Genomic DNA, 24,903 nt, shown 5'->3' on the forward strand with positions numbered 1-24,903 from the left:
CTGCAGGAACAGATGCAGAGGAAGGTGTAGCTGCAGTCTCCCTCCCCATCCCCGGGCTTATCTCACAGTCACTGCCTTTTCTCTCCCGAACTCGGCCAAGCTGCAGGCTCCCTATGGAAAAGGAGACCCTTTCCCTGAATTTGTACATGTGAGTAATTGACAGCAAGGAAGAAGATGATTGCTTATGTATGGGGAGATCATAGTAATATGGTGAGTCCAGACACTTATTGAGAGATCCCCAAGCACTAAGGGTATACCCAGATATCTGACAATCTCATTTGGTCAAGGGCTGATTCTGATGTATACTTTCTGATGTTTACTTTCCTTGAAAGTAAAGAAAGCACAGTCAGGGATAACAAGAAAAATATGAACCTAACTTTTCTCTCAGCTGTGGGTGTGCAAAACCTCGAATGTTAGTGGGATTTCACTGGTGCAGCTGTGAGCAGGGTTTGACCTGAGAAATGTAAAAGAATCTGTGAAATTGAGTCCTATGTCCTGGACATTGGTTGCCTTTCAGCTATTTGTTGAAAAAAAGCCTAGACGTCCTGCTAGGCATTGACCTGGAGCTCAGAGTGAGCTTTGACCTTACCACCCACAATGCTACCTCGTTAACGTAGGGGTGCCTGTGATTGAGGGTAATGGGAGAAAGGGAGGGTCACTGCAGAGCCCTGCTCCAGTCTAGAAGCTGCTCCTTGTATATGATGCCTTTGCTATGCCACCCATATGCATAGGTTCCCTGCCATCATAGGGAGGGCTACTGGAATACATTTGGCAATCTTTTTAAATGTTAGGGAAAGGACCCTTATCCGGTAATCTCTAAGCTTGAAAAGCAATTCAGGCCAGGCATGAAACAATAATGTCTCACAACAGTTTTTTTGCATACAGTGTTTCAAGTGGAATCCCCCACCATGATTAGTCCAAGACTGTTTTACCAAAGAGACTGATGATAAAGTGTAGGAAATTCACACAAATTTACCTCTTCTGATGAAATGGATCATGAATCATTAAATGTGACTTGACAGATCAGGTTTGTTTTAGTACATAACCTTTTATAACATCTAATTTGAGCCCTACTATTTATACTAATATTTTATTAATAAGGGGGTATTGTGTTTATTACTATTTGCTTATTACTGATCTGGATTATTTTACACCCCCCTCCAAAAGTGTAGAGGTTATATTTTGAATGTACATAGAGTATGTTCACACTATCAGTGTGGCTACCTCCCCTGTCACCCTCCAACACCAGTGTTCCACTTCTCCACACTGCATGCATATCAGTTGGCTCTCATTAGGACTGAAGCAACTCAGTACCCATGAGAGGAAATCCAGGTGTGGTTGTCAGGCAACTAGGCATTAGGATTAAGTGCATCTGGACTAAATACCACTGCATTTTCAGCTTTTTGTTTTCTGGGAATACTCTCAGCATAACTGCCTCCCTTCATTCATTCAGAGTGCAGCCTGCATATCTGTTCATTAGGGCGGGTTGCCAATGCTTGAAAGGAGGCTCATGCAACTGGTATGCTCACTCAAAAGATCATGAATATCACAGAGACAGAGAACATTGTCCCCTGAGCAGAGCCTGAGACAACCAATGCGTGACTGCATGTTAGGATTTAAATGGAGGACCTGGTCTCTAATGAAGATGAGCCTGGAGCTCAGGATAGATAAACTGGGGCCTGCGTAGCCAAGTTAGAGAGAAATCCATTCCTGACACATCCTACTGGGAGGAAAAAAAAAAAAAAAAAAAAAAAGTAGGGAAGGGAACAGCTTAATCAGGTAAAGATCAAGTTCCTGTGAGAAAAAATATAGGGCAACAGCCAGGCTTTCATCAGATCTGTGCAACCCTTGGATCACCTTGCAGCATGGGCCAGGGAGGGCACACCACACACTGTCACATGGCCAGCCCATTTCTTTTGAACTAACCAGAGTGTATAATATGGTGATTTTGATGGCTGATGCCTTTCTAGTGTCCAAAATTGCAGTCCAGCAATCCTCCCCTCCTCCTGGGGCCTGGCTTGAGCTCTGTGTCTGGCTCACACTTGCGCATGGGCACCATGCTGTCAGTCCCACTGGCAGAGCTCAGCTGGGTGCTGTGGACTGAGCTGGAGGACATTAAAGACAAGGAAGATCTGGCATGAGGAGAGCCTTAGTAAAAGGCACCATCCTGGCTTCCAGTGGGGAGAGTGATCCAAGTAGGCATCATTATAAGCTAAGAGAAATGGGCAAAGAAAGGTTTGTGTCTGATGAGTATTAGAGAACATAGCCATACCAACACAGAGGGACCCCTAGACCACCTATATCTGCCCTCACCATTGGGGTGTCTTGACATCTGATTTAGCAAAGACCTCAGGCCGCTGGGCAGAACCAGGTGCAAAAGAGTGTGAAAGGGTGCAAAAAGAAGGATGCAAAAACACCCTTCTCTCTTCCTGCCTGGCATATGTGAGTCTGTCTGCATTACTAAGGTAGGGCCTCTACCACCTTCTGCGGCTCTAAAGCTTGCTTTTTTAATACTTACACCTGGTTTATATCTTCAGCCTTTCATACCACAGGTGGCACGATTGTTTGTACATACCTTTATATTACTTAACACCCTTTTTGATAACAGGTGCTTCTATAATCATATTTATCCTGGAAGGACATCTTCCAATTTTTTATCTGTTCAATCTTGATATCACCTGTGGCTTCTGGATCAGTTTTGCCTTATCTTTACTCCACTTTCTAATTTAAGCAACTTAGAATGGGTCTTGTATTGCATAAATTTCCAGGGATGTTGCTAAAATATCGTAAATAACAAAGGTTAGGTTATGCTTCTAAAATAACAGTAGTAAGTCCAGGCATTTAAACACAGTTATTGTGTCCTTATTGCAGCTTTAAAAACAAATATATCTGATTAATCATTTTAACTGTACTGACTTATATATCACTTTTTAAAGAAGATGTTTTTGCTGTTATGTCAGCTACATAACACAAATTCCCTCTTGTGAGAGATTATGGCTTAATGTTTAATTAAGATTTAATACAATATAGTATGTATAGCGATGACGATAGTGAAACTGAGGATCACGAGGATCACACTGCCTGCCCAAGACCAGGTACCCTGCAATTCTGTGTATGACATGTGCTATGCCTCATTAAGAATTCAATTAATGTAGAAAATGTTGAGTAAGCCTTGAGTATAGTTGTATAAAAGATTTTAAAAGACTCCTACAAAATGAAGTCTGAATAAATAAATAAAAAACATGCTGATATTTAAAAGGAGAGCATTATTAAAAAACAAAAGCCCAGGCAGATATGCTGTAGGAGGAACAGAGGACATCTGACAGAACGAAGTGCCCCACAAGTTGCCAGGCAGCTTCTGTAAACAAGGCGGGGACAAGCACTGGAACACCAAGGGAGCAAATCCTTACTCTGAAATTAAATGCTTCTTGTGCCTGTTAAAACAAGATCGGGATTGCAGGAGCCATGCTGAAAAGGTAACTGGTAAGTCTACCCTAATTCATAGCTGACTTTATTTTTTTTTTTATATATACGTAATTGCCTGCACACAAACATACACACCTACCCATGTAGATATAAATATAGATTTTATTACCAGTTTCAGTAGAGCTTCCACAAGATTTCAGTGAAATCTGACTGGATTGGAGCGAACAGTAAGTGTTAATAATGGGGAGAGTGAGTACCACATGGGGCACAAGGAGTTGCAGTGTATTAGTGGTTCATTGACTGACGCATTTCAGGGTGTCTGACTCAAAGCAACTGAACAAAGTGAAGAAACATCATTACCACTTTTTGGTGGAAGTGTGTTATATACAATGAATTTGAAGGCCTATGTATGTCTCAAAAACACCTTTCTAAATAGAAATCTCAGCAGCAACACCAGTGGACGCTAACGGCTAGTTCCTCCTAGCCTGCAGAAAGTTGTTGCTGATCGTCTTTCTCACTACCCTTATTCCATTCTTCATTTTCCCTTTAGCTTTTTTTTTTTATCATTACTAGAAATTTAGATTTTAGCTCAGCAAAGCATTAAACATAGGGTAAAGTCCCATTTCAATGATCATTAAAAGGTATTTAATAATAGGCACCTTCATAGCCAGCTAATTGTTCCATGCTGTCATCACTGTTTACTGACTGTTGTTAGTCTTGCTACAGTTGTTGTATTCTTATGCAAAGTGATGTCTCCCCAAATGGTGCAGTCTTGAAATATGACTTTGAAAAATAGAAATAGAATGTCCAAATTTAAAAATACAGAAACTGGTGATAGCTCCCTTTTCTCTTTCTGAAGGAATGGGACTGATCTCCCTCGTCATGCTCACTGATCCATGGGATTTCAGTCTCACGGAATAACTGATGGAGCTCTTCAAACTGATAGTTATGTTTTAAAGGGTTTACTGGCAGCAGCAGCAGCAACAGCATTGAGGTTGCTTCATCAGTGGTGGCAAAATGAAGACATCAGCCTTTCACAGCAATCGTCGCTCGGTTGCTGAGGACCCCAGTGCGTTGGCTGAGTGCTTGCATGTCAACAGAGGCCCAGCTGTGGTCTTGCAGAACACAAACATCACCATGCCCTTGCAAGACTTCAGCCACTCTGAGAAGCATCAATTGTATTACCTGAAAAAGTACCTCAGGCAGATAGTTGAGGGCCTGAGTTTCTCCAAGGACGTACTGGAGCAACGAGGACTGTCCTATAAGGAGTACAACTTCAAACACCTCTATGATCCTTCTGATATCATTCAAAAGCCAAAAAGTGAAAAGCCCATTGCTATGAACTTCAAGAGCTTGGTCAGACTCCACCCTCAGAAGCAACCACTTTTCCCTATGAAAAATAATGGACTTTCTCCTAAGCTCAGGAAGGAAGACAGCCTGTGGGGCTCCAAACTAGAAATCTTGCCCAGAAAGTTATTTCTACCACCTGTTCCTTCTTGTAAGACTTCAGGCGTGCAGGCATCCCTGGAAAAGCCCTGTGAGAAGTTATCTGGCTCCCTAACAAGAGGAAGACAGGAAAAGCAGGTCTCTGAGAAGAACATCCCAGGATCAGAGAATATGACCTGGGGGGTGGAGAAAACAGGGCTGGAAAAGCTGAACAGGATGACACCTCAATGGACTGTGGATCAGCAGAGGGCCAGGAGTGGCTCAGTTCAATGTAACCCCCTTGACTCTGAAAAACAGAAGTTTTCCTGGAACACAATCAGGGATGAGCTTTCTTCTGACAGAGATTTGAAAATATTGGATAATATTCAGGGCAGAGAAAATGACATGGAAATCATATCTCAGACACAAGCTGAGAAGACTCCTGGGACAGTCCTCCCCATCTCCTGCAGGTATAGAGGAGACATCTTATTTCGTAGTGTTTGCTCCGTGGCTGTTCCTCATTACTACTGCTTGTGTTTAGGCATTCCATGGTGCATCATCTGTATTTCTGCATGGAGAGACATGGAGGCGTTATGTCCTTGAGACAAGGATGGCCTTTCACTCTGGTAGCATGATGAGATGTGTGAACAAGAGGGCACTTTGTGCCATGGTTTTTCCACCTTTGTGCCCACTGACGACTTCATTTACAATAGGTCTCCTAAAGATCTCTTACATTTTTACTGTCTCCAGAATGACTGTCACAATCTGCATAGATATGGCCTTTTATTTTCTATTTGAGCATCTCTGAAAATTATAATGTGTGCACTAAAGAAAAATGTATCCCTCCATCTCCTCTAGGTACTATACACTTGTATTAAAATATGTTCTGGTATTTTCATCATCCCTGATAAACATTTTTCTAAACATCGTGTTTTCTAATTTCTTATTGATGGCCTCTGAATCTTTTCCCACTTCTTTGTTCCTTTTTTGAAGCAGGACCCCAAAGTCTCACATAGCTCCCCAGAATGGGCCTCACCAGTCATTCACAAATCCGTTACAGAAAGAGATTTTCCCTTCTGGCAGCCAGCCTCATGCCACTGACTGGATTACTGTGTGGGTTATCATGAGTGGTGAGGTCCAAGATGTGAATGCAGCATGTGATGAGAGGAAACTACACAGAGGAAGTACCCCTGTGGCAGATAATGTATGATCACTTAGAGGAGCAAAGTTGTCTCACATATAGCACAGACGGTAACAAAAGTGTGTTCTTGCACTACTCCCCTTTCATCCCAGTGGTTCCCAAGCCTATAGTGGCGTCATGTTTCTTTTTTAGTGGGCTGCCTGCTTATTACCCAAGAGTGCTGTCAGCTGATCACCCTGCTGATGCAAATATTACAGCTGATGACACAGAGAGAACGTGTCTGAACCCAGAATCTTCTGTGCAGAAACATTTGATTGCCCGTGTTGGGAAATACACCTACACCCCCAAGAATGCTTTTGAGTGGGAGCTTTACTTTGGTAAGGCAAACACGACCTGGCACAAGCTCTTATATCTTGTTTAATGAGTGGGTCCAGAAGGATGGGGTCTAGCACTTAACCAGAGGAACAGCTGCTTCAAAGCAAGTGCTGGACCCTTGCGTGGACAATGGGTCAAAGCTTCATCCAAAAGGACCAGCATGAGAGAGGACAGCCTGTTGCTCTTGAGCACCATGAAGCTCTCAGGTGGTTCACTTGTGGTTTCTATGTCAGAGCTATGCTATAAGGCCAGCAGTAGAGTTGTACTACCCGAGTAGTCACTAGCGAATCCTCACTTCTGGGTGAAGGCAACCAGGTATCATGTGCCTCAGTCACAATAAGAATTTTAGCATACGGCCCATAAATCAAGAAGTTTGGCCTTGCCTGGCTCAGACCAGTGCAAAGTGCTTGACAGGCCATCGCAATTTAAGTCCATTTCAAAAGTCAGTGACCTGTTTGGCAGTGGCTTGGGAACTGGTTCTACACAAAGTTTGCTCATCACCCCAAGAGGCTGTAGCATGCCCTGGGCTCTGCTAAGCTTTAGTTGCTAGTTTCAGTCCACACACAAAATACAGAGATGATTTGGAATTGGAGATTTTGTCCCCATTCCTAGGTGATATTTTTGCAGATGGCCTAGAGCAATGTCCCTTGATTTGAAATGACTGGTAGACCCCTTTTCTCTCCATGAGCCCTGAGCTCTGGAGTTCCTGTCTCCTCTCTGTCCAGGTTCAGTGGCACACTTTATACCAGCTGAAGGTTGCACCCATTCTCCTGGGATTTTGGATAGTCCAGGATAGTAAGTGCTGGGAAATTACAGAATAACATAGTCCTCAATTGAATATTCAGTAAGATTTGATATTTATTGCTGTTTTTAACTGGCTAGCTGTTGTGGAGCTACCTATCACAAATATTTCAAATTATTGAAAAATACACGGAGACTGAGGGAAGAACTTCTCAGAGAGACTCTCCTTATTTCATCAGACTGCTGTCTGAAAGTGTCTGTGGATCATAACTTCAGGTAATAAGATCACAGAGGCAGAAAGAGAAAATGATTGCTCTGTTTCATCTGTGTATTTACTGAATATAGCTGGCAGCATGTTATGAACAAAGAAAATCATTTAGAAGCAGCCAAATGTGACTATAAAGCCAAAATATTGACAGGAGGGCCTGAGGTCAGTTTTAACTAGCCTTTTGATGAGACATTTTCAGCTGGAATTCCAGGTGAATTTGCAAGGTGCATTTCCTGAGGTGGGCCCCACAGCTTCACAGTTCCACTCTCCTTTCACATTGACTCCCGCAAACCTCTTTACCACCCTTAAGTCATTTTGGAAGCCCCTTCCTGATGCAACTGCTTCAGTGCATTCACAGCTATTAAGAGCAAACAGTGGATGCATCCCTCTTTTGATATGTGCTGACAGACTTTGCAGACCAGAGACCTCTTTTACAGGGAAGCTCTTCAGGTAGCATCTGTTCCTTTGTGTACGCAGGGACTGCAAAGATTGTGCATCAGGTGGATGAAGGGATGAAGGACTATTTCATCCTGGAGAACCATGATCAATACTGCAAACATCTCCAGCAGCCCTTCCCAAGACAACCTGAATGCTGGGGTTGCTAAGCCACAGAGGAGGGCAGGTAAGAGCCCACAGCTCAGTTTGCATGATGTGGAGAACTTCCAAACCTTGCATCTCAATAACTGCCTGCTTGCCTCTGAAATGGGGTTGTCCTTGTGAGATCACTCCTATTCTCTGTTTCTGGCTTCCACTGCTATAAAAAGGTGGGTCTTTCTAAGAACTACTTGAGAGAGCAATATGCTGACTCCCGTGGTGTGTCATTTGAAGTACCGCAGAAATTACTGTGACTACAAAAGAGACCAGGTGCATCCAGTTGGTTGAAGAAGTCAGTGGCAGATATACAGATACACAGGATAGAGCAAAGCCTACATGCTCACTTCTGTGTGCATACACCTGCACATACACCAACACACTAATAGACACACACTCTCTTCTAGCGGCAGCACAGGGAAGGATTACAGCCTGGATCTATCATGAAACAGACCTGGCTTTGGTTCTCACTCATCCTGAAATTCTTGTTAAATGAGGAGAAGTGAACACCTGCTTCTCAAGCTATGATGTTTTGCTGAGCTAAGATCGGTCAGTACAAGAAGTGATCTACAGCTTACATTTTTCTGCTCCCAACTTCCTGTACCTGCTCTGATCATACCAAGAAAGGCATTCTTGAGGGAGAAGTCACAATTTTTCTGCCTTATTTGCAGGGAAATACACTGCTGTTGCTGCTTCAGACTGATGTTGGAGATGCTTGGGATGTACATCACAGTAACCCTTTGAGATGTCTTTCTACTCTGACTCTTTCAGGTTATGGATAACGTAGGCTATTGCTAATCTCTTTTAACAAACTCTTTTTGAGCAGTGCAGAGACCCAAGAAGGGAGCCTTGCGATGGATTGCTCTTCCCACTTTAACTCCTTATTTTGTGCAAAATGATGAGGAATTACCTCCTACAAAGACCAAGGAAGTACAAAAGGAGTCCAAGGGGTCTAATAAAGAAGTACCTTGGGAAATACAAGTACTCAGGGCTATGCTGGAGCAGTGGAAGGATGCCTGGAACCTGCGTGAGTAGATTGTTCTATTAAAACCTACTTGGTCCATAATGAACTCAAATAGTTACTAGTTGCTCAATGATCCTTGTGTAAAGAATTGACAATGTCAGGCCTGTCCTCGAAAACACTGTTCTATTCCTAGTTTTTTATGAACAGGTAATTGCTGTGATCCTAAGAGACTCATGGTGTTCACCATGAATCTTCTACCAGTGCAGACGTTTTCTTTCCTGGAAATCTTTAACCACTTGGATGAGTTTGAGTGACCCACAGATGGATTTTCCCCACTTCCCTTACTGAGGCAAAGAAGGGCAAATGCAATCCTGATGCAGAGGGTTGGGGGAGAAATGCATTTATTCTTCTGCTAAGTAGAGATTGTATGATGGGGGTGGACATGTTCCCCCAATCTAAACTTTCTGTCTGTGGCTGCTCTCCACTGCATGGCACAGCCTGGGCATGACTCAGATTTCAAGTGCAGCACTGTGGTTTACCTGAGAAGATACAGAGAAGCTGAGATCCTGTGTAAGGCACATAAAGATGCCATCTCTGGGGCAGGGAAACAGAAAACAAGGGCAACTGTGGGAATGATGAAAGTCTCCTTTGCATTTCTGGTGAATCCATTTCAGGGAGGTCCTCCAGATGAAGGAATTCTAGGGAAGATTACCATGCTGCTTATCCAAACACATTTTCCTCTCTGATGCCAGATCCCCAGTGGCGAAATATGACAACAGAAGGTTTAATGAGGTCTCTCACAAGTGTACATGACATCAGTAGAATCAAGGCTATCATAGCTTGTGCGTCTGCCGCAGCTGAACAACACGGACAGAAAACCAACCCTCAGAAGCTCAGTGAGAGAAGCTCCTGCTTGCAGGCTGCTGATCTGCATGTGGGTATGGGAAATTTTAACTGTTATGAAACGTTATCCATGTGTGAAAACAAGGGCAATTGCTTGATACCTCATTATCAGCGTCATTGCTCTATAAAATTGTCAATACCCCAAAAGGGTACTTTTGGATGCAGTATTATAAAAAAATATTTCATAAATAAACACTCTAAATAAACACTCTAATCTAAGGCAGTTCAGAAATAAAGGGAATCAAGTGTACTTAATTTCCAACCACCTCCTACTTGATCTTATATACACTGCTGGAGAGTGGAAGACCATGAGAGCAATGACTGTACTGTTAACTTAGCACAAATGGCTTTCTTTTATAAATTTTGCAGAAGATGTCTTGTGTGCTCTTGACTGAGCTACATCAAATTTTCCTTGCTAACCATGTCTGTAAAATAAGTATAAACTTTGTTTTTTACCTTGCCATGGTTTGCAAATTGAAATTTACTGGTACTTGGAGAAATACGGAGATCTTCAGTGCTGGTGGACATTAGAGATGGACAAAGTATTGCTTTTGCAAGCATATTTGTAGCATTATTATGTGTTCCGTACTCCATTATTATTATCATGAATTCAAGCATACCATTTAGCAACTGCATGGAAAATATGTTCCTGTTTTTAAACAGGGAAAAAGCATGGGGCAGATATGTTGCTCTCTTATTCAGATATTTCTTCAGCTGCAGTAACAGATAGTGCTGGAAAGTCCTCAGTAACCCAGGATGTGCTTGCAGAACTACAGCCATTACTTAGAGAGACTCTGCAGGACAAGAATGCCCATGTGAGAATGGCATCTGCACTGTGTCACTATGCTATTGGGAAAAGGAATGAGGAGGCACAATCAATCATGAAGGATGCTCTGGCAAATGGTAAAGGGGCTCTGTGGCAGCTTTCCTGTGATGTTTATTTTTCTTCTAGCTCTTCAGCTAGGTCAGACTCACCATTTTGGGATTACAGTCTGTCCCCTGGAAAGGCTATATATGTAGCCGTGGTAGATCAACCATTGCCAGTCCTGCTGGAGCCAGTCACAAGCAGAGAAGGTCACTGGAAAATTCATGTGGATAACCTTTCACAGAGCTAGGTGTGCTGCTTCTAGGTGTTTCCAACTCCTCCAGCTCTGCCAAGATGGGTAGTGAAATGGATGTTTTCTGTAAAACAGCATTGTAGTGTGGGATGTCACAATGGGCACTTCACCAAATTCAAATACAGTTTTGATAGTCTGAGTTTCTGTCAGTTCAGCCATGCAGCTATCAGTCTTCCTGTTCTTGCTGTTTGTCCCTCTGAATGCAAAGGAAACATTTAGGGTATAGACTTCTATATTATATTATCTCCTGCTAGATTTCAGCAGGATTACAGCAAGTATCCAGTATTCAGTCAAAGCACTCCTCCCACAACCACTCTTTCTTGCCTGGATTAAGGCTTGACTCCTCTTTTGAGGTAGCAGACACTCCAGGCAAAATCCAAAGTCTTTCAGGTCTTACATCCTAGCTGTATCCGTTTCCTAGTTTAAGGGGCAAAATTTATTTTCAAAGCTGTTAGGTCCTGTTCTATAAAGAAAGATAAACAAACATAATCCATTTTCACCAACTTGTAACTCGAAAAGTATCTGAAGCTCTCCAGTGAGAGGCTCCATTTTCCCATATGCCTCAGGGATCTACCTCCTTTGGAACTCCTCACACTTGATCCATCAGTTTTGAGGGTCACTGTTTAATTCCAGAAGATATTTTGATCACAGGGTGACCACATCCATTCCCTAGCGCTCAGAGAGTGATAACTTAGGTTGTGAACTGGTTGAGTGGTCTTCTGCATGCCAGGGTGCCACGCTGGGGCTGAGGTCTGGACCTGAATCACCATGCCATGTGACATGGCCAGCAGCTATCTTCCTGGGCAGTAACTTCCTTTCTCTGTTCCCCTGCCGACAGGCAATTCTGCAGACAGCTGGGCAGCGGCGCAATGCCAGGCTCTGGAGAGCACCATCACTGTGCCGGTAGTGACAAAGCTCCTTTCTCGGCTGTTTGAGAAGAGCGATGCAGCCGCAGAGGAGCAGGCGTGCCTGCTGCTAGCCCACCTCGGTGAATGCACAGTAGGTGCAGCCCCCGGGGCAGGGAGAAGTGCAACAAGAGGGGATGGAGGCATGCAGTTTGCAGCAACCCTGCGTTCTCCTTTCCGTTCCTCAAGGTCAAATTTGTCTCTGCATTTTTGTCCCGGACAAGGGGCATGTTCTGCACTGAGCAATGAGCTGAGCAAGGCAGGACGTATTTTGCAGTGGTTTATTTCCATTGTACCCAAAGCTCTACTTCAGCTCTCCCAGGTCATTTGAGAGCTGAAGTGACCTGTCCCTCAGTTATACTTTAAAACAGTAAATTAAGGCAGGGGCTACAAACCATGGCTGGAGAGTCGCTTGGAGGTTGCAGGCAGCTCAAGTGTTGCCCCCAGCCGCCTCTCCAACACAATTTGGGTGCTCTGGGTTGTGTGGTGGAAAGGGGACTACACTGGGCCTTGTCCTACAGCTTCAGCCTTCGGCCTTCGGGCAGGGCCAGCAAAGCAGCCAGCCTGGCTCGGCAAGGAGCACCAGCCTCGGCTCCGTGTGGGCCTCAGCTCTGCGGGACACCATGCTAACCCCTGCTCTGCTCATTTCCAGCCCTTGGTGCACTTCCTGCTGACAGCCCAGCTGAACAGCCCCCGCTGGACAGCTCGGGCCCGGGCTTGCCGGGCTCTCCCCGGTGCCGGCGGGCACCTCAGCCAGGTAAGCGGGGGGTCACAGCGGCCCCCTGGGGCTCTTCTCCCCACCATGAAGTCAGAGCCGGCAGAGCCCGCGGGGGTCCTGGCGACCCCTCCTCAGTTAAGAGCAGGCCCTCAGTGACACCACCGGTTTGCGACAGACAGCAGGAGATGCCTCTGGTGTGCTGTTGCCCTACGTCGCTCTTCCTGAAACCTCTGCTAAAGACAGGCGATCCCAAGTATTTCTATTGCTGCATATCGCAGGGCTTGCGGATGTGGGATTTCCCTCCCCACCCCCTGCACCAGCAAAACTCTTGAGGGTGAAGGAGCACAGAGTGTATCTCTGCCCCCAAATGAAAAAGTCAGGCTTTTCCTCTGATCTCTTTCCAAAGGGTTTCCACACAAATGTCTTTCAGGCAATGTGCTAACAGGCTGGAGGGCCAAATCAGTACTGCCCCGCACTGGGGAGAAGCTCCTACTTCACTCCTAGCAACCTGGCGTCAGCACGCCTTGTCAACATTTTGATTTTCCCTGTACATTGGCTAGGGTTGCTATACAATTACCATTGCTTCTCAAATTAAGTTTATTTATAAAACATCTCAGCTGTTCTGCTGTCTGTTAACTATGATTGGCACCCTCTTTTTGGAGGACTCTTCTTGGTTAGATTACTCAGGGGGAAGATGTGTCTCTTACTACTCTACCTAATAGCTAAATCTCAGTAAATAAAGTGTAGTCAACAGCCTCCCTCCTGAAAAGGAAATTAAGTGCCCAGGCTTTTTGCTAGACAAACTTAATCAGCAGTTTCTACATATCCATCAAGGCAAATGTGAGTGTAAGCAAAAGCCAAGTTCTGTAGGAGATGAGTGTAGATAAAAGATAAAGATAAAACCCCAGAGGTACCTGGCAGGTTGCTGGTGGGAGCCTTTATCTTCCCAGGACCACTGCAGGACATTTTACGAGATGTACACATTGCTCAGCACTCTCCTCCTGATGCTGTGAGTGAAGTTGGTGAAACTCCCCCAACTTGAATGAGAGTTGCACTCTTGACTTTGGCAGTAGCAGAGTTAAAGCTAGAGTAGCTCAAAAACCTTTTGAAAATCCTTTCCTGAAGTGGGCCAAAGCTTATTGCTGATTAATGCTGCAGCATTCCCATCTTACCATCTTGTATATGACCTAATGAACAAGCTTTCCCAGATGATGTGGAAGGACTGGAACATAAGAGTACGCCAGGTGGCTACTCTGGCACTGGGGCACATGAAGCTTGCAAAGGAAATCCATGATCAGCTCAGGTAAGCATTAACCAGTATGGCAACTTCCCCCTTTCAAAAGAGAGATTAGTTCATCACTAGGTCTGAGATCCTCAAGAACCTTCAGGCATCTCATCATTTTTCTCAGTGGAAGGTCAGTATCTTTGAGTATCTAAGCTGAGGTTCTTGGGGGCTAGAAGAGATGTATGAGATGTAAGAGATGTAAGAGCATGCATATGAGTATATATTGGTACCTATAAAAGTGCATATTTTGTATGGGCACTATATAGTATACATTGTGCATATACACACATACTGCCTTTGCTATCATAGTACACACAGTATACAGGTCATGTGTGCATAAATACCATATAATTTAGAAGCATGAGACATTCTGTGATCCCAGTCTGTGTTAGCCACCCAGTTTTCAAGGTTATATGTTATTCAGGTGCTTTTAGCTATACCAATATGTATTTGTAAGGGCCCCATTTGCACAGACTTTCACAGCAAAACAGTAACTGCCTGCATGGGTAAACCAAGAGATTTATGTTAGGAGGTCATTGACATGGGGTTCAGGCTATACTGTGATCTAGAATGTGTAGGAATATGAAGTGTATTCACTTTCCACTCCAACAGATAAGTGGGGAAATGAGGCGAGCAATAGGGCTCAGCAACGACTCTTTCAGCTTGGGAAAACAAAACATTCAGGAGGAGACTTTATACATCTAAGAGAAATCTTGAAGTCAAATAAGTCACAGACAGTAACTTCAGAAAAAATGAGAGAATTTACTAAAATTTACACCATGTGCCTCTGGGTATTTCCTGCTTTCATTGACTTTTAACCTACAAAATTATATGGGGCCAATGACCCACAAAGGAATCTGCAACAGGAGAGGTGACAATATGAAGCCATGAGTCTAAAAGGTTTTGATTGAAATCTGGATAATTCTTATGTGCCAGGTAGAGCATGAGTCCTGGAAACCGGTTCCAGCAGCCCATTGCTAAGACTTGCTTTGTGCTCTCAGGGTGAAGCTGACCACCAGAAACTGTCAAACGAAGGTGCAAGCTCTCTCTTTGATTAGGCAGCTGCAGTACATGACAGCCAAGTTATTTCCAGGCTTTCTGCAGTGCTTCTCCAGTGACTTCGTTGCAGTGTGGAAGGAAGCCTGTCTTACAGCAGGAGCACTTGGGATTAAAGATGAGCGTGTGAGTAGTCAAAAAAACCTCAACGCAGCTCCTGAATGCAAAAAAGAAAAAAAAAAGTTGTCTTTTATTAATGATAACTGAGTTCATTCCTGAAACTGCTGATACTAGAGTTAAATGAATCTGTCTTGCAAATGTTTCTTGCTAGAAAGGATTAAAACAAAAAACTTATTTCCTAAGTGCTGGGGTATCTGCATAGAAGTCAATAAAAATTGGTTCAGGGACCAGGAAGCCAGGTTGCCTGTATTCAAAACTGTCCTTCCCACACTCCTAGGTCCTCACCAGAGTTCAAAACAGCTCTGCAGGAAGCTTGGAAAGCCTGGGCAGTCTGTTAGAGTCCTACTTTTGCATTTGGGTTCATCCTTCCCTCCTCATTTCAGACTAAAAAGAGCCCCTGTGGGCTTCCACTTTATGCACAGCATGCATGTACCCCATTGTAAATCTTACACAAATCTCACTGTAAATCAAACTCAAGCACATTTGGGAATGTCAGTGATAGAAAGGGAATAGCAAAGCACAGGAGCAAACCATGCTATATTTGGAGGACCACACAGGCTTGGGATGGAGTGAGGGAGCCTTCTAGAGGCTAAACTCACAGGGCTTGTACTGCTTTCAGTCTCTCAGGATTCAAGCCCTCTATGCTCTATCAAAAGAAATGCTTTGTAGCATTTTCTGTTTCCTTTCTTCATATAACTATCTAAATTTCAAGATGCCCCCTCTCAATTGCTTCCATAATCTCTCATCAGGCCCCATGAAAACTTGCATCAGCTTTCCAGTTCCTGGGCTGCACAGCAAGTCTGCCAAGCCAGAGCTTGGCTTTCTCTTGAAATGCCCCACTGCTTAATGGTCACTTCCTGCCCTATGCACAGCTCCGCTAGCTGTTTGCCTGGCCTTTTTTTCCCCGCACTTGTATCATTGCTTGTCAGCTCTTCAGGACAGAAGTTTGTCCATCACTTGCTGGAAACTTGTGGAGCACCACAAGCACCTCTTGCCCTACATAAAGCACTGTGACAATATGCACTAACAAACAGTTGTGCCCTTCTATTGCAGGTCCTTCGGTGTCTCTATGAGATGATGCAGTACGATCCTCATTGGATAATCAAGGTGTTTGCCATCAGAGGTACTGCAGAACTCATTAACAACCCAGGTCCTTGGAAGGCAATTTCAGCCTATCCTTAGGACTTTATCTTTTTTTTTGTTGTTGATTTCTGAACATTTTAGGGTTTCAAAATCTGAAAGTGTCATGCCAGGCATGAAAAACATGTAGACAGTAAATCAAGCAGCATTGATCATACTGTGGCAATGGCAAACAGATTGCTGATATGGTACATGAATTTAAATATTTATCATAGCCTAGGAGCCTACAAACACTAGTTTGAAGTTTAAATATAACTATTTTTGTGTAGGAGTTGTGCTGGGATTTTCACCACTTGTATACAGAAACAAAAATCTTCTTCTGCCCTTTTGTCAGCAGCTGCCAATAACCAACATTTTTGCTGCTTACCGCGTTCTTTTGCTCTCAGCACCTCTGTGCTGCCCCACTGTTTGAGCCAAGTCTAGCTGACAAACTCCGTCAGAAAAACACTTCTGTTGATGAATTTTTACTATAGCTGGAAACAGGACATGATATCCCAAAACGTTAAAAATCCAGGAAGAGGAATCATTTCTATGAGTACTTGTATGCTTTCATAACCAGTTTTTAAGTGCCAATACCTGGGATAAAATGCACAGACAACCCCTACAGTCTCCTAAAAATCCCATGAGCATGTTTTGAAGCTGACAGCTTCCTAATCCCCGAGGACAGAGTTACTTGAAGAAGGCACCTTCTCTCAGTACTTGCCTGTTAGGTAACCATTTTATATACTAGACTATCTGATGCTGACCCAACATGAAGGGTCACTTCTGCGAGAGAAGATAGGGAAATATCTCTATTGTGCAACTCGCCAACCAAATCCCTCATGTAACATGGCCTTGCTAGAAAAGTTGTAGACATAGCTCTATAAAATCAGGTGTAGGATTAATAGGGGATACATCAAGGTTTTCCTTCCCTAATCTTAGATTTCTACCTTCAAATCAGGTGTGAAGGGGTACATTTGGGGATATCTTTAAGGTTCCTTTCCTAGCTCCTAGCAGGGAACAACCAGGAAGGGGCAGGAGGGAGAAGCAATGTAGGGAGAAAACCCGTGGGGAAGCAAGGCTCTCCTCCATGGGTGCATCTCCAAAACCCAAGTTAGGAAACAGTGCAAGTCCCCTTACTGCTGATGGGAATTATACCACTATATGGCCAGAGCAGAGGGGACAGCGTAAGAATATTTACTTGGAGAGCTGTGATTCTGTGGATGGGGAGCATTCTGGACTCCAAAATCCATCTTAAGTTCAATTAGATGCAGATATTCATCTCTTGTTACCATATTATCTGAATACCTGTATCTAATATATTAACTCCCATTATATTTACCTTCACAATAGCCTGTTAGGAAACTCTGCCTTAATTTGTACTTACTAACATTAGAAAGACACAGATTTATATAAATATATAGAAATCTATGCTGCTAACAGTAGCATTTTATGTATATTGGCATACACATTGTAAACACACATGGTTTCTCACAAGGCCAGGCCAGCGCACTATTGGCAGAAACAGCTGCAGGCTTCTTAGGCAACCATGGATGTCAGTGCTTCAAGACAAAAGCGTTATCAAGAGCTCCCTTCTTTCATATACATAGTTCTGTAAAATTCCAAGGAACCACTTCATTTTTGCATCTCACTTTAACAAGCAGACATCTTATGCTCAAGGAGCCTTTGGATGGGCAAACGCAATATCCCTGAGCTTCCGTGGACAGGAAGCTCTTTGGAAACCTAATGAACAAGAGGGGCTGCAATTAATGCATTAATTAGTACTGCAGCATTCCTTCCCTCCCTCCCCCCCTCCCAACAAAATCTAAAAGACAACTGCTTTTCTTCCTTTTCATTGGCAGCATTGGGTCAATTAGGCCGTGTGAGTCCTGAGCTGAAGCATCTTCTTCTTTGGGCTGTTCACTATGAGGAAGAGCCAGAAGTACAGAGAGAAGCCTGCTGTTGCATTGCCAGACTCTGTTTGCAGGATGAAAATGTTCAGGCTACACTATTAGAAAGATTGATTCTGGAGCCAAATGAAACAGTCAGAGAGTAAGTCATTAAACTCCACAGGTGCACATAACCAAGGCAAACTGAAGTCTTTCTCCTACTATAGTCTTATCAGTAGCTAGAGTACATGCATAGCATGCACATACTCTTTCCTTCCTAAGGCTCCTCTTTCTTGATAAACACTGGATGATGACAATAGAGTAGAGAAGAGGCAACATATAGAACTGACTCACAAAACACTTCTTGGAGCTACTGGCAAATCAAGCTCACTGGGAAGATGATCGCAGGATGAGGATAGGGAAGATGCTGTCTCCATACTCCACTGTAGGTGCCCCAAGAATGCTATGGAAGAGACCAGAGGAGGAGGCAAGTGCCAGGGCTCTTCTCTCACTCCCACTGTACCAATTCTCTCCAGCCACTTTCTAAATTTTTAATAGGGGGCATTAATCCTGCCTTCTTGCTTGAGCTTTATAGCTCATGGTGTCATGGCTGGAGGCCTTATGCATGCAAAGAGAACTGGGCAAGCTCCTCTATCTGTCCATTGTTTCTAAAGGAAGGCAGGACAGAAGCGCCACAGTTCTGCAACTCAAACTGTGGTCCACAGAGCAAATGCTCATGGCCTGTGGAAAGCTAGACAGTAATATGAGACTGACCACAACATTTGACCAACATGAAGTTTAAAAGATGCAAGTACTTTCTCTGTGTTGATCCATCACTGTCTCATTTGTCACAGATATGCTTGAAGTCTGGAGGAAAAGGGGGGCAAAAAACTCCCAAAACCAAAAACACAAAAAGAGAGAAAGACTATCTATTATAAAGTTCTCACCTCAAAGCCTGCATCCCAGCCCCACCACTGTAATAGGGCAACTGCTGAATCTCAGCCAAGGAGAGAAGCACAAGTCTTAAATCTGCCTAAATTACATTGTTTAAATCACATTTTGAATATATAAACATTGATTCACCACCAGTGCTCCTGGCAACAGCTAACAATTCAGTCATTTGCATCTCCCTCAACTTTCCTTTTTGTTTCCCTCTCTCTTAAGCCATTTTTGTACAATTCTCTTCCTCTCAAGCCAGGCTCCACTCCACACCAGCATGCGGACACCTTAACTGCTCAGCTCACATAGGGCCACTTCTTGCTCTTCTCTAGATACTTGTGTCATATGAGTGAACAAGAGCATCCATAGAGTCCACACCAGAACTGCGCCTTAGAGGGTCTGTATGATAACAACAAGCTGGAGCACTCTCTAATCCCTCAAAGGGACACTGGGACAAACTGCCATTTCCTCCAGCTTTCCCTGCAGAAGCCCTGTATAGGGGCACTGCAGCACAAGCTGGGGAAAAAAAACAACAACCCAGTGGATTCAGGAAGCATGTAAATTTTGGAGGTTTTCTTCCTTTTGAAAACTTTGCTATGTGCAAATAACACATCATTATATTTTATTACACTTATATTTAGAGAAGTGGAAAAAGCTGTGAAGATCCTTCATTTTCCCCATGAGGAAGATCAAGAAATGATTAAAGAGATCAAGAGAGAGGTAAGTAGAGCAGCTCAGTTAAAAATTACTGGGTTTTTTTTTTGTATTCTGCAACTGCCTAGGAACCACACAAGGTTCAATCTGGTACTGTTATGCCAGGGCGTGGCCAGGCATAAGGTCAAAGTATTTACCATCCAGGAGAAAGTATCTATGCTTTTGAGGGTGGGAGGTGAAATATCAGTCTGTTGGTTCATTTCAGTAGTCTGCAGTATCCCTCCCACTACAGCTCCAAACTGCAGCAGCCTTTTTTGTTTCTTCTTGTTACAATCACACTGCAGATTAGCATCCAGCTCTGGTGTTCAGTCTTGCCATCTGAATGCCAACTACTAAAAATTCCAAGCAAAGCTCATTCCCAAGCACCACTAAAGCATTTCAAGTTTCATATGTTCTCAATGCATCCAGTCAATCCCATTATACACACTACAGCAGAAGCTTCACCCATTTACTGTTTATTAGTCATTTGTAGGAAGAACCAACCCTTTAAAAATGTTTGTCTTCCTTCCAATTTAAATCTAAATAAAATAATAAAATCTAAATAAATCTAAATAAAATAATGTATTTTCCTAAGCAGAAATAAGTATGTTCAGGATCCTTTTAAAAGTAGGAATCTTTTCCCAGTGAATCTTCTAGAAACCAAATTTTTCATCTGTCCTTCAGGGCTGCAGTGTCATTTTCAGGATCCAAGTTACCCAGCATGATGTCGTAGGCAACCTACAAGAATAGTTCTAGGAAGCTGCCCCACATTTATTTATCAATGCATTTGTTCTCTTGTCTAAAAGAAGAAAAATCTAATTAATGTTCCAAACGTTTCTGACCAAATAGATGTTCTCTCATCCATTTGCTTGTAAAGCATCAAACAGTACCTTACAGACTCTACAGGGAAAAAAATAAATAAATAAGCATATGAAAACTAACAAGCATTTTAAATTTTCTACAGAGTGTTAGATACATCTGATTAGGTATAGAAAGAAACATAAATTGCACTCATTGTATCTTTTCTATATGCCTCAATAATTTAGCTACCCCACAGGAAGCATCATTTCTTTCTTAACAGAGGAATTCCAGAGAAGTGGGGGACATCTTTGACAAAAAAGTGTCAGCAAATTTATCAGGTGTTTTCACACTAAAGTTTTAAATTAACTTGCAAGCTTTTGAAGCAGAATTAAATAGTCTCACCTGGGCTTCTCCTATGACACTTCGGAGTGAAACAAATGTGCTGTTACTTGCATGGCCCAAACAATAGTTTATTTGTACCAAATAAAATTTTTCAATTAAGAGAGAGGACTTACTGTCACACCCACCTGCCAATGTATTTGATCCAGATTTTCAGGCTAAGCCAAAAGGACTCGGTGACCCAGAAGCTACTGAAACTTAAAAAGGTTACGGACTGGCTGCAGCAAAAAGCCAACCGAATCTGTTGGAGCAGAGAGGACCTTGATTCTGAATATGAGGACATCCTGGAGAGGATCACTGCTGTTTTTCAATCCACTCCTGGTAATTCTAATATAAAAGTTTAGAGGGATTTCTTATCTGAACCACACCAGTACAGAAGAAAATATCCCTCAGTTTTCTGAGCTCCCTCTGCAGTGGGAGGAGGTACTACCAGTCAGTAGCTCCCTAACAGGCCCAGCAAAATCATACAAGGCACATGCATTCAGATTCATGAAAGCTAAATTCTGAAGTAGCATTATGAAGGTCAAGGGAGAACTTACCTTCTGTACAGGAAACCTTTACCACCCTCCATCCCAGCTGCCTTTCCAAACCCCTAATTGGCACAAGGAAGAACAAACTGTTAGAGAACGCCCTATTCAAATTCAGTCCAGCTAGCCCAAATTTTGGTATAGCTCTTGAGTAACATCAAATATGTCTTTAAGTAATGAGAGTACTTCCCACAGTAACATGGGCTGCTTTAAAACACTGTAAACACACAGCTGATCTGCAGAGTGCAAAAAAGTTCACTAGCTTCCCAAAGTTACCTAGGATGTAGTAATATGGTTGGCAAAAACAAAATTAAGCACCTGCCTTCTCTAGTCACTTAACCACGCACAGTTCAACAGCAGACACTTGCTTTATCAGAACAATGTTTGATTTGTCTACCCAGGTCAAAGCCCTTCTACCCTCATATCAGAAACTGAGATTCAGAGTGCCGATTCACACTTAGCAGCAGGTGTAAGGTAAGAACAGGAGAGAATACTTTATAAACAACTTTATGTTTATTTTGTTCAAAAATAGAGTTACACTTGCACCAGAGGCTTCCTAGTAGTCAGAATGCCCTTCTCAAACAGGAATGTAGCTAGAGAAATCTTGTCCTCCAAGGTTTCACAGGGAAAGGTATCCACACTGACATGGTTTGGATAAGAAGACAGGAGAAATTCAATACTGTCTGTATACTCTGGATCTATCTCAAGGGACTTGGGCTCTTCTTTATGATACACTCGTGAGTTTTCTGTCGTGTAATACAGCATCACACCAGCTTCCTCATTGCACAGTCTAATGATCCCGTAATGGAGGAGGCGTACTTCTGTGTCTTTTGTTATTAGTATATCGACATCGCGGGTGCCTCCATCTTGCCACCGGGCTGGAAATCCATACACGCTCAGTGCCTTTTCACTTTGTGTTAGTACCGGGGGGAGACAGTCGTGAAGAAATGACTTGGCTCTCTGATCCACAGCAGCATCAATAGGCGCATAGTCAATGAGTTTCTTTATCAGATTCTGCACCTTCTCCACAAAAGCTGTTCGGCGAGCGTCGACCACATCCGAGTGGGCAACCCCCATGTACCCCAGGTAGTCCATGGGAAGCCCCTGCCGGTACTCCACGTCCTCCTCCAGGGCCATCTGCAGAGCAGCCGGGAGGAGGTTCTCCAGGAGGTCCCCCCAGGAGTTCCTCTGGTAGGATGACACCGTGATGTGGAGCGAGTGTGCATCGGGGAGAGTGTCACCCTGGTGGATAAACCCCCGGGGGAAGTACAGCAGGTCCCCGGCCTCCAGCACCACCTCCAGCATGGGCTCACCGAGTTCAGCCTGCGTGAGGTTTGCACTGGAGAACTGGGGCAGCACCTCAGCCTCCGTCCGGGGGCTGTAAATGCGCCAGTGCTTCTTCCCCTCCAGCTGCAGCACAAAGGCCTCGATGTCGTCGTAGTGGGGGGCGAAGCCCTGGGTGCCTGGCGGTGTGAGGTAGGCGTTGGCGCCCGCCATGCTCCCAAAGTGCTCCTGCAGGATGGAGAGGAACTGCCAGACGGTGGCAGAGAAGGCCTGGGGGCAGAGGAGCCGCAGGGAGCACCCGTTCTGGTAGAAGTCCCAGGCGACGGCGGGCAGGGCCCGGCCCGCGGGGTTGTGGGTCTCCCGCACCCCCTCGGCGTAGCTGGTCACGTCCAGGTGGGCCCCGAAGTGCACCTCGCCGCTCCGCAGCGCCGCGTCCAGCTCCGCCGTGGAGAACAACCCCGCGTAGTAGCCGGGCTCGCCGCGCCGCACCAGCAACGGCGCCCGCTCCCAGCGCCGCGCCGCGAACTCCCGCGGCGACACCGGCGCCAGCAGCCACCGGAACAGCTCCGCCGCCCGCTCCCGGCTGTCCTCCAGCCGCCCCAGCCGCCGCAGCAACCCCGCCACGCCACCGCCCTCCGCCGCGGGGCCGCCCGGCCGCTTCCCCCCGGGGCTCCGGGCCGGCGCTGCCGCCGCGGGGCCGCCCGGCCGCTTCCCCCCGGGGCTCCGGGCCGGCGCTGCCGCCGCGGGGCCGCCCGGCCGCTTCCCCCCGGGGCTCCGGGCCGGCGCTGCCGCCGCGGGGCCGCCCGGCCGCTTCCCCCCGGGGCTCCGGGCCGGCGCTGCCGCCGCGGGGCCGCCCGGCCGCTTCCCCCCGGGGCTCCGGGCCGGCGCCTCGGCCTGCTCCACGCGGCGCATGGCGGCGGCGGCGGGTGGCGGCGCCGCCGCCGGTTCCGCTCCGGCGGCGGCGCCGCGCCTCGGCCGCGCCCTGGCCCGCTTGCCGCGGGCGGGCAGCGGCAGCCCGCGGCGCCGCTCCAGCCGGCCGGCCCCGGCCGCCGCCGCCCGCCGGTACACGGAGAGCGCCGACACGCGCCGCCGCGGCTCCGCGCCGCCCGCCGCCATGGCCGCGCCGCGCCGCTTCCGCGGGAAGCGCGTCACCGCCCCGGCGCGTTTGGGCGGCACAAATACGGCCGTTTCGCGGCGGCGCCTCCGGGGAGATGAACATCCTGGCGCCGATGGGAGAGCCCGCGTGTCCGCCCGGGGAGGCACCTCACCGCCAAGTTTCAAACATGCGCTCGTGCTGCTTTACAACATGTAATATCTTATATTTGGTCATAACATCTGCTCAAAATGTAAAGCCTATTTGTCCCCCCCCCCCCAAGAAAGGAATGGTAAGAAAAATGCATTAGAAACCTGCCTAATGTGGTTACACTTTCCCTGGCTGGAATGCTTCTTTCTATAAATATGCTGTAAGCGTTTCTAGAAAAGATTTTCCAAGAGGTATACTATAAGGATATTGTTTTGGACGGCAGGCAATTATTTTACCCTCTAATAGGGTCAGATGAGGTAAGACTGCTTCCTAAGGTTCTGCTGCCCAAGCAATAGAAATCAAAGTTGGATGGGGTCTAATTCTGGTGTGTCGCCCCTCCTCTTCCTCCCCCTTCTCGTGCCTCCAGTGGAGGTGCCAGGTGAAGGGCTGCATCCTCTTGAAGGAGCTCCAGAACCAAAACGCTATCATGTCATACAGTGTTTTTTTGCCAAATCCACTAACTGCGTCATAATCTGTGCTCTCCCCATTTCTCTCCTAGGCCTGAAGCCTCCCAGAAAGGTGTTGTCGGCAGCTCTGGAGGTGCTCTGAGAGCCTAAGGGCTGCTCGGCTCTCAGGCTGCAGGGCCAAGGAGAGGTGACGTCACCAGCAAGATTCAACCCGTGGAAAATGTGGAAAGCTGTAAGGATTTTTACTGTCATACTAGGTTGACGCTTTTCTGATCAAGAACAAGCTTCATTATGAGAACTTCTCGGTGTCATACTTTTGTGAGGAAATATCTTTGATGGAGTCAGGTAATTTATGAGAATGGATTTTGCAAAAGACTTTTGTCTCCTCCTGTTAGTCTAAAGCATTTAACTGGAGCAATTTAGCCATATTCTGGCTCACAAGGGTGCTATCAGCATCTCTCAGATAGGAATATATCAGCTTCACACAATATGTTAAATAAGCATGC

The 24,903-nt window shown here is 45.3% G+C and overlaps 2 protein-coding genes across 2 annotated transcripts; one reads left to right on the plus strand and one right to left on the minus strand.

Moving 5' to 3' along the window:
- Positions 1–3,251: 3,251 nt before the first annotated feature.
- Positions 3,252–21,220, plus strand: HEATR4 (HEAT repeat containing 4). The gene is made up of 14 exons (XM_067295671.1): positions 3,252–3,483; positions 4,286–5,441; positions 6,185–6,369; positions 8,794–8,994; positions 9,684–9,869; positions 10,537–10,737; positions 11,791–11,940; positions 12,510–12,614; positions 13,734–13,878; positions 14,862–15,042; positions 16,090–16,159; positions 18,018–18,207; positions 19,625–19,703; positions 21,026–21,220. The coding sequence occupies exons 2-14, from the start codon at positions 4,444–4,446 to the stop codon at positions 21,218–21,220; spliced, it is 2,886 nt and encodes a 961-aa protein (XP_067151772.1). The 5' UTR covers positions 3,252–3,483; positions 4,286–4,443.
- A 693-nt stretch (positions 21,221–21,913) lies between these two features.
- On the minus strand, positions 21,914–23,803 carry RIOX1 (ribosomal oxygenase 1). Its single transcript, XM_013959205.2, has one exon. The coding sequence runs from the start codon at positions 23,801–23,803 to the stop codon at positions 21,938–21,940; it is 1,866 nt and encodes a 621-aa protein (XP_013814659.2). The 3' UTR covers positions 21,914–21,937.
- Between the last annotated feature and the right edge of the window lie 1,100 nt (positions 23,804–24,903).

The sequence above is a fragment of the Apteryx mantelli genome, chromosome 4, assembly GCF_036417845.1.
Source record: "Apteryx mantelli isolate bAptMan1 chromosome 4, bAptMan1.hap1, whole genome shotgun sequence".
Lineage (NCBI taxonomy): Eukaryota > Metazoa > Chordata > Aves > Apterygiformes > Apterygidae > Apteryx > Apteryx mantelli.